The 10,719-nt window shown below is 34.1% G+C and overlaps 1 protein-coding gene across 1 annotated transcript; it reads right to left on the reverse strand.

Annotated features, from left to right (window-relative positions):
- Positions 1-9,519: 9,519 nt before the first annotated feature.
- LOC106766008 (uncharacterized mitochondrial protein AtMg00810-like) lies at positions 9,520-10,470 on the reverse strand. Its single transcript, XM_014650771.1, has 2 exons — positions 10,426-10,470; positions 9,520-10,233 (listed from the first exon to the last, which is right to left on the reverse strand). Exons 1-2 carry the CDS (start codon positions 10,468-10,470, stop codon positions 9,520-9,522), a joined length of 759 nt encoding a protein of 252 aa, XP_014506257.1.
- Positions 10,471-10,719: the final 249 nt, after the last annotated feature.

The raw sequence follows: 10,719 nt of genomic DNA on the forward strand, positions 1-10,719 counted from the left end.
CACGATTCTTGATTCTTGAAGAAAGAACATCCCTTCAATTTCTTATCTCAACAAAATTTTATCAAATTATAATGATGAAAGATCAAAAGTCTTTTTTTATGCAGAGAGTTATGCGTCAATATTAATGTAATCGGTTAAGCAATTTTCACTGCTATACCGAAATTACATCAAAACACATTTAACAGATAACACAATTAATGTAATCGATTGCACAATTAATGTAAGTCAAAAAAAATTCAAAATATGATTGTTATGGTAGTTAAGACTTAAACAAGAAAACAATTTTCAGTGTGCACAAGATTTAACCGATTAAGAAAATAGTGTAATCGGTTACATATTACACTTAAGCAAATTTGAAAACTTTTTTATAGCTGAAAACACATCATTGCACGCAACAGTCAGGTATTAACAAAGACACGAGTTTTAATAAATTATCCATAGAATGTAATAAGTTAAAACTTGCAGTTTGCTATAACTAAGCATTTGCTGATATCTGATGAATCTAACTGATTACATAAACACTGTAATAGATTACTTCATACATATATGCTTTGTGCAAAGTGTTTTATCATTCAAAACTATGGTTATGCATACCATAAATATAAACTCATGTTTGACCATAGTAAGTATGCAAACCAAGCAGTTCAAGCACAAACAAGCATATAAACACAGTTAAACATTTCAGTTGTTGTGCAAGAAACTATTAAAACATTTTCGTTGTTGACATCATAAAAAACACACAAAGGTTTAACTTGGGTTTAGCTTTCATATAGCTCCCCCTATTAATACTTCTGGTTCAACCGTAGAGAATATGTCAAGACTATTTAACTCAACTAAGCTAAACACCAAGTGTTTTAATTGATAGAAATTGATATACAACTCAAACAATGTTATAAGCAAAGGTCGAAATTGATAACTCTCAAAGAGAATGTATAAAAAATACAAAGAATGTTGTGATTTGGTAAGTTTTTTTTCTCTTCTAGAAAATTATTCAACTCCAGACGATATATGAGCACAACAAGCTTGTTTTGAGCATTCACAAATTCACTATCTTATTTTTCTTATCTTTTCTTCAAGCTTTTGTCTATTTATAACTTTTTTTTGAAAGATGATCGTTAGATAGAGAAATTTACTTTAGGAGAGTAGGTAAACTTTAGGTAGGAAGTCAAAATCTAGTCTACTTTATTAAGATTCAGAGCTTTATCATAGCCTTTAGCAAAATCGAGCTTGTACAATGTGAATGAATAAAGGGCTTCAAGGGAAACATTCCGAGAATGTTCTTAATCTCTCACTACGTCTTTTTCTTGGGTGTAGTCATTCTGATAATATCTTTCTGCTTTAGTGATATGCATAAATATAAAGAACAAGATATACAAGAGTCAAAGCACTTTATCATACATGAATTAAATATTTTAAACATTGATAAGCTTTAGGTCGTATTGCATGTTTAAAACATTTTATCATTTGACATGTCATTAATAAATGAATCGTTTGGTAAAGCACACACATATTTGATTATCAGATGATGTAAACAATAGATGATTTATCTAAGGCTATTTGAGTGTGGCATTTAGCAACATACATTAGACAGTGTATTCTTAAGCTCATCAGACAATTTTATCTAGAAAACGTTGTTCATAAGCTCGATTTTATCTAAAACAAAAGTTCTAATTTTTTCTCTTAGACACTATTTCTTTTAAACAAATTTTCAGTAGACGACCTTGTCTTAACAATCTCTCCATTTTTTATGTTTAACAAATACATATGCTAAACGAAATAGTACTGAAAAGATTTCCAAAACATATGTATCAGAGTATAATTATATTTTGTAAAAGTACTAGAACAATTATGTTTCAAGAATAACAATTTTTCTTTTTACTATTTTCAAAGCATTTGTATGTCAAGATTTATATCAGAGTGCGATTTATATTAAAGCATAAATATATTAGAGTGAATGTGTAATTATTGAATATTTATTAGAGCAAATATATATAACATTGTTTTCTTTTCCAAGTGTCAGATTATATCGTTTAACAGTAAAAAAGTCAAGGGATAGAAAACAAACACAATGATTTTTATACTAGTTCGACTTCAAAGCCTACATTCGGTCCCTTCTAGTCAACCTTAGATTGAAAGACCTTTCACTATAAAGATTTGAGTTATAAGCAAGACTTACAAAGACCAACTCTCAATGTAATCTCCTCTCCAACTCACAAATCTAATATAGGAAAAAACACAATACAAAAAGAACAATCCTCTTTCTACAACACCCCTTTGAGACCGTTCTCAAAGTAACAAGAACCACGCGCTCTTCTTCCTAGCAACATGCATAGGGAAACCATAATCAATTGATTGAGAAAGATAAACCTGATCTTCACAAAAGACTTTCCAATAGAGGCAATATGATCAACAACCTTTGAATACAAATCTTGACAGAATCTTGATGTATCAACCTAGTTTTAATCCTTGATTCTTCAAGATGGTTCTTGGACGCTTTCTGTAATAAAAAATCATTCATAGTGTTAGTTATAAAATTGTATATCTTGTGTGTTACTTTGAAACAGTGTGCAAGACAATTATTTATATGATTTTCACAACCCTGATGCTTTTTAACCGATTACCAAATTAATGTAATCGGTTAAACTTTTGACAGTGTTATGCCAGAACTACATTAAGACAGATTTAACAGATTAAGCAATTAATGTAATCGATTTCACAATCAACATATGTCAAAACAATTCAACATATGACATTTATGTTATTTAGGTCTTATTGTGAAAACAATTTTCAATATGTACAGAGTTTAACCGATTAAGAAAATTGTGTAATCGATTAAGTATTACACTTAAGCAATTTTGAAAACTTTTTCTCCTTAAAACTCATCACAGAACACAACAAACAAGTGTTAGCAAAGACACAAGTTTTAATCGATTATGCGTATAATGTAATTGGTTAAAGCTTGTAGTTTGCAACAGTTTAAGTATTAACTGATATTTGATGAATCTAATGGATTACATAAACACTGTAATCGATTACTTCATACATATATGCATTGTGCAAGTAGTTTTGACATTAAGAAACATTCATGTGCATGCAAACAGATATAAACACATGTATGAACATAGTAAGTATGCATATCAATCAGTCATTATATACAGAAACATTTCAGTTTAATGTCATCATCAAATAAACACATAAAAACATAGAAACATTTTTGTTCTTGTATATAAATACTTCGGTTGATGTTATCATTAAACAAAGTTGTTGTCATCATAAAAAAACAAAGCACATAAGGGATGGGTCAAGATTTCACATTGCTCCCCCTATCAAAACATATCTCTTTTATGAAAAACATGTATATCAGATCATGAACAAAGACTTCTGTGTATCAGAGCGTAGATAAACACTTATGTGTATTAGAGTAGAAGTGAACATAAACATAAAGTTCATATGTATATCTGAGGAAAAAGTATTCATATATGTATCAGAGCACAAATATCATATCTTACTCATACATCAGAATAGACTATTGATACTAAACATGGATAATTTTATATTTCAATAGATAAACATTTTTCAATATTTTCAAAATACAAGCATTTCTAAGGCAATAACCTATTACTACAATTCCCCCTGAATATTTTTGAGATTTTTGACAACACAATATCTATATCACTCTAGTTTTTGATGATGACAACACATTTTTAATAACACATGTATTGTTGATGTGTTACATGTTCTATTGTTTATTGATTGATATATTGTTGAACATGTTTCTTATGATTATCTTGATATGTGAATGCACATTTACTGAGCTTGTATATGTTACATCATATCTGGTTGCATTACACATTATTTGAATGAAGAAAACTGCATGCACATTTATGAACTTACATTGTGTTGCATTACTACAAGTTGTAAGTCGACTTCATTATGGGGGAAGCCGAATTAAGCTCGTGACTATGCACAGTTTTTCAGAAACAATGCTATGTGATATTTTACATTGAAAAGAATTTGAAAGTGAACTACAGTGTCCAACGTGACCTGAGCTGTTTCAAAGAACTTTTGGAAATCTAACATTTTCATATTCTGTTTCAGATTGTTTCTTTGAAGATTAGAGCTCCAAGAACTCATCAAGAAGACGGTTGTAATCTTTCTTTGAAGAGTTTATGAAAGAGAACTGCATTGCGTATACTGCTTGATCAGAATTTGTGCAATTGAGGCGTTTCTAGGTTGATCAAGAATCTAGTTTGGCATCCGTGGTGATTGTTGTGTTACCTGTTGTGACTACAGGGATTAGACTAGTGGAGTCTGATACACTTTGAGAATTGTTCAAAGTGGGTTGCAGATTGTAGGAGAGGGGACACTTGCTACAAGTCTTGTTGTGTGGTTTGCGTATATTTTGGTTAAAGGGTTAGAGAGGTGTTTTATATTTTTGACGTGGAGGTCTCTATAAAAGCCTTGTTGTAAAAACCTTGACCATTATAGTGCATTTGCTTCCTGGTACTGGAAGGACACTGGATGTAGGCATTAAGGTCGAACCAATATAAAAACCTGTGTTTGAATTCTCTATCCCTATACTTTTACATTCAGTCGACTTTATGATTCGCTTAGTCTACTTTTATTTTCCGCTGCGCTAAATTTTCTATAACTTGCGATTCAAGAAAGTTTGTAAAGTTTTTTACTTTGAATCAAAGATTGCGAAAAGACTCTGATTTTGAAAACATACCAATTCACCCCCTCTTGGTGTTAAAACGAAGCCTACTGGTTTCTCAACAAATATAGTATCTTTCTGGTTTAGTATTTTCTCTCCATGTTTAATAAACATAAAAAAGGGAGGGGAGAAAGAGCATCACGACACAAATGAAGAAAGATAGGTGGTTGAGAGCAATGGATAAGGGAAAAAGGGATTAGAGAAGGGGAAGGCCTAGAAGAGAGGTTGGTGAAGACTATTCGGTGGGGAGAAAAAAGAAGGCTTCAAAAAAAGGGTTGGGGGTAGGATGAGGGATGGAGAAGGCTTAGAAAGAAAAGTGGTGGAAAGAGTTTGATGTGGTTGTGATGGTGGTGAGGTTGGGTTGGTCTTCTTTCATCAGGTTCTTCAAATAAGAAGCACATAAGAGCTTTCGAATGCTTCTAAGTAGAGACAACTTCCAGTCATGTTCAAGGTTTTTTCGTTGTCTCACATCTGCTACAGAAGAGGATAAGTGTCATCTCTAAGTGATTATATTTGCACTAAATAAATTTTCTTGAATAGTAGTCCTTTGCTCCCTTTATATAATTTTCCATATGAGGTTGAGCAAGACCATCGTTCAATACTTCCTTTAATCACTGTTTTCTTTATCATCATATTCCATTGTCCAAGAGCAACGTTAAAGTTGATCCAATGCTCTAGGGAGAGTTTTGTTGGCTTGTGTTTGATGGGTTCAACATATGTGGCTTTTCTTATGATGAAAACATCATCTATATTGATGTTGTTTATTTTTTTAGTAGACATTGAAAGGGATGGTTACAAGGTTTTTCTGAGAGTGTTTGGAGATTTAGAGTTTCAAAGAGAGATTGCTTTGAAGATGAGAGAGAGGGTAAACATAAGACTCAAGAGATTCTAGAAAATCTAAGATTTTTTTATGTCTCTAGAGGACATGTCCATTGATGTTTTTCACTAGATGCAATGTGTTATCACTAGACACATTGAAGTGTAACATTCACTCAACATGTTTCATGCCCAAAATATTTTTCAAATATTCAAATATTTCTTCAACTAAAGATTTTGTAAAAATATCAGCAAACTCATCTTCATTTTTAATATATTGTAAATCAATAATTTCTTTTTGGACATAGTCACGAATGAAGTGATGTTTTATTTCAATATGTTTAACTCTCGAATGTAGAATAGGATATTTAGGTAAACAAATAAAAATATTATACCACAAAAGATATGAAGTTTACTCTCGTAAACACCATAGTCTTAGAGCTAATTCTTAATCCAAAGGAGTTGTGAGCAACAACTTGAAGTACCTGAAAAACACTAGAAAGGAGGGGGGGAGGTTGAATAGTGTTTTTGGAAAACGTTTTTCGCAACCCTTCTGATATAGCACATTATCGAGTGTGTGAAATATTCTTTCAAAAGCTTAGACACTTGACTTGAAATATATGTGTTGATAAGATCATTGTGCTATTCATAATATTTCTATTACAATGTTTGTAAGAACTTCCTTTGAAAGTAAATGATCGTTTAGCTTAGACGTTCTTATATTTTCAAATATAAAATTTAATTGCAGGTTTTCTAAGAGGATCGTTTAGTAAAAAGAAGAGAGAATAACATAAGAGATTTTATACTAGTTCGCTCCAACTGAGCTATGTCTAGTCTCCTCCGTAGAGGGTTCCACTATAATCTTCACACGACTACAAATGAGTGTTAGCACCACTCCTGGTACTCAACTACCTCGCCGAGATTTCCTTTGAGTATTCACACCAATCCCGGTGCTCAGTACCCTACCAAGATATCCTTGAGTATTCACACCACTCTTGGTACTCAGCTTCCTATCGAGATTTCCTTGAGTACTCGAATCATTCCTGGTACTAGACTACTGTACCTAGATTCCTCAACTAAAAAGAGTTCAGTTGTAAGTATTTTAATTCTCTTCAGAGTTGTAATCAACGATTGCTTAGAAACAGTTCAGACAAAATCTCTCTATGAGAGGATTTGATTATAATACAATGCAACCTAAACAATCACAAATGTTTTTCTATACACTCTTACAGTAGTAAGAAATTTGACTCTTAAGCTCGAGAAATCTTTTTCTCTTTTTCTCTTCTCTTCTCTTGTGTTTTCTTCAGCTTAGATGTATTTTTTTCTTTGAGCTCTTTTCTCACTTTTTCTCCTTAGGATGGATACGTTGTCCTAACATTTGAGCACTTTGGCTATCCTCTATTTTATCCTCTTTAATTTCTTCTTGAGAGATCTTCTATATATAGGCTTCATGAATATTTGTTCGTTAGACTGCGTTTGTGGTTTGTAGCCTTGATACTTTTGTTTTCTCCTTCTTCTTTTTACCAGCAGTCGTTGTGTAAGTCAACTTTGTCAGAGAAGACATTCTTTTTCAGTCCTTTGCTTAAAGGAGGTTGTACAATCTTTTTAGACTTTGCTTCTAGAGAGGAACATTCCATGATTATCTCTTTTGTCTCTAATGTTCACATTTGTTATTTGATTTGTAGCATTGTGGATGTGTGTAGAATAGCTTATGCAAAATTAAAGTAAACTATGCATGAAACATATATGACTTTTCTTATCACTTTTGTCATTTTTTAATGTTGAGCATTTATGTCATTTAATTCTTGGGATCTCCTAACTGACGTCTATGTGTCTGACAGGTGGGTGAAAAGTCATTTCTTTCAAACAAATAGATTTCAGTTAGGAGGGCCCCCGACGTTTATATGGCGGAAATTAATGGCTACACACCTACCTGTCAAACCTATAAACGTCGGTTAGGAGATACACGACGTCTATATGTCTGCCAGGTTGGTGAATAGTCACTCTTTTCTGCCTTGTAGACATCGCATCTCGCCAAACTGACGTTTATATGGTGGACATTAATGGCTACTCACCTGCCTGTCAAACCTATAGACGTCGGTTAGGAGATATCCGATGTCTATATTTCTGCCAGGCAGGTGAAAAGTCATTCCTTTCCGTCATATAGACGTCGGATGCCTCCACAATGACGTCTATAATCGTATATAGACGTTAGTGGCCTTAGTAGTCGACGTCTATAAGCCCCACGAATATTAATTTTTAAATCAGAAAGACGTCAGATTAGTGAGGTCACCGACGTCTTTTCCATTATAGACGTCGGGCTCATGTGCAACCGACATCTGATTTCTTGTTAAAGCAATGATTGTGAACCAGCAGTTTCGCGCACTTCATCATCTTCCTTGGCTTTTCTCTCCGTTCCATTGAATTTACAGGTGCGTTTAATCTCTTTTGATATGGTTAAACTTGCTTTTAATCTGATTAAAGTAATCTTTGATGTATTATCTTTTATTTGAATCGATTAAAATGTGTTTTCATTTTGTTTTGGTGCGGTTTTTTCTTGTGTCTTTGGGTAGCGTAGTGCACCTTCTCCCTTTTGCTAGTTTCCTCCTAAGAAAAACTTACGTTTTTTGGATATCTCATAACATTCCAACCTGAAGACGAACCCGGGTTGTTGCATAGAGCCATTCCCACCGCCAATGAAAAAGAAAACGGTGAGAAAACAGTGTCGTCGTATTCTCACCGTATTCTTTTTCATTGGCGGTCGGAGTGGACCTAGGTAACGACCCAGGTTTGTCTTTGGGTTGAAATGCCATGAGAAATCCAAAAGACGTAATTTTTTCTTACGAGAAAACTAGCAAGGGAAGGAGGTGCTACTATCCTACGCAAAGACACGAGAAAAATCGCATCAAAACACAACACTTCATAGACGTCGGTTAATGTAACGACCGACGTCTATAGTGCTCATAGACGTCGGTTAATGTAAAGACCGACGTCTATAGTGCCCATAAATGTCGGGTAATGCAATGTTTGACGAATTTATAGACGTCGGACGTGTCACTGAACCGACGTCTAGGGTGCCCTTAGACGTCGGTTAGTGTAATGTTTGATGTCTGTATAGACGTTGAACTTTGGTTTAAACCGACGTCTATAGCAACGTCGCACTTGTAGAAATACGATGTCTCATTAACGTCACCTGTAAAGACGTCAGTTCGTGAGGTGACGTTAAAAGCCCAAAATAAATGACGTCTAAAGTTCATTCTACACTAGTGATAAGTTCAAAAATAAAAATAAAGATTATAAATATATATATTAACTAGTATATTCTAAATATTATAGTAATTTAAATGGAGACGAGAATATGAATGAAGATCGATATTAGGAGAGACATCCTAATAAAGATAGAACATATATATAGATACTTATCCTCATTCCACACTCAATTGAAGAAATTGAATATTACCTATATTGATAGTTATAGTTCGTTAATACATAAATTTTCCGTAAAAACAAAAATGAGTTTACACAATACTCTAATAGGATGATGGTGTGAATGCGGGAATGAAGTGTAGACAGAGAGAGATTGTAGGCAGAAAGTTATGAAACGAGTCATTTCATATTACAGAAGAATAGTGTATTTATACACTCACACAGACTGTCAAACTGTCAGTTAAACATATCAATTAGTTTAGATTTACAACATTAACACTCCCTCTTAAATCTAAGCTACTTAATTATCTAACTCCAAGTGAAGTCCTGAGTTGCTCAAATCTATGTTGACGTAGAGGCTTGGTAAAAATGTCCGCTTTCTGATCTTCTGATCTGCAATATACCAGTTCTAGTTTTTCATTGCTTACACGACCCCTAAGGTAGTGATATTTTGTTTCTATGTGTTTGCTTCGTCCATGGGATATAAAATTTTTGGATAGATTAATGGTTGATTTGTTGTCAACCATCAGATGAATTGACTTGTTGTACTGAATCCTTAGTTCCTAGAGAATCGTTTCGATCCAAGCACTCTGGCAAGCTGCTTCTGCCACCGAGATGTACTTAGCTTCACACGACGATAGTGCCACAACGTCTTGCTTCTTCGAACACCACGAAATGGAGGCTCCTAGCAGCTTGAACAAGTATTCGAATGTACTTTTTCGATCGACTTGGTCGCCGCTCCAATCCGCATTGCACCATGCCTCTAAAACTCCAATTGTTTCATTGATTTTCCTGGGAAAATAAAGACCGTAGTCTATAGTACCTTTCAAATATCGTACTACATGTTTTGCTGTTGTAATGTGTGATTGTCTGGGATCATGCATGAAACGGCTAACGAGTCCTACTCCGAAGCTTATGTCTGGTCTGCTACTACAAATGTAACGAAAAGTCCCAACAATCTGTTTGAATAAGGTTGCGTCAACCTTAGTTTCCTCATGTTGAAGTGATAGCTTTGTATTAGCCATGACAGAGACAGACGTGCTGTTGCAATCCTTTAGGTTGAATCTTTCCAAAGTCTCCAGGATGTATTTCCTCTGGTTCAGATGTAGACCATCTTTGGTTTGTACAAACTCCAGACCAAGGAAATATCCTAAACTGCCAAGATCCGTCATCTCCAGTTCTTCCATCATTTTCAATTTGAAGCATTCGATTTCTCGTGTGGAGCTCTTAGTGATCAGAAGATCATCAACATAAAGACAGATCAATAGAGTATGTACCTGCTCAAGAAAACTTACATATATATTGTATTCAACAGTACACTTAATGAAACCATACCTGATAAGCATTGCATCAATATATCAGTTCCAAGCTCGTGGTGCTTGACGAAGGCCATACAATGCCTTGTTCAGTCTATACACTTTTGAATCTTGTCCACTCTTAACAAAACTAGCTGGTTGATTCACGAATACCTCTTCTTCGAGTGGTCCATTGAGGAAAGCAGATTTGACATCCATCTATTGGATACTCCAGCCTTTGAAGTTAGAAATAACTATGACAAGCCTCACTATCTCGAGCCTCACTATCCGGTTTCTACAGGAAACCTTTCGTGACCAACCTAGCCTTGAGTTTGAAAATGCTACCATCTAGTCTGTATTTGGTTTTAAAAATCCATTTTACCTGTATAGCTTTCTTGTTCGGAGGCAGTTCTACCAGTTCCTATGTATTATTCTTCTCAATAGTAGACAACTCTTCAAACATAGTTT

This window comes from Vigna radiata, chromosome 7 (assembly GCF_000741045.1).
Source record: "Vigna radiata var. radiata cultivar VC1973A chromosome 7, Vradiata_ver6, whole genome shotgun sequence".
Lineage (NCBI taxonomy): Eukaryota > Viridiplantae > Streptophyta > Magnoliopsida > Fabales > Fabaceae > Vigna > Vigna radiata.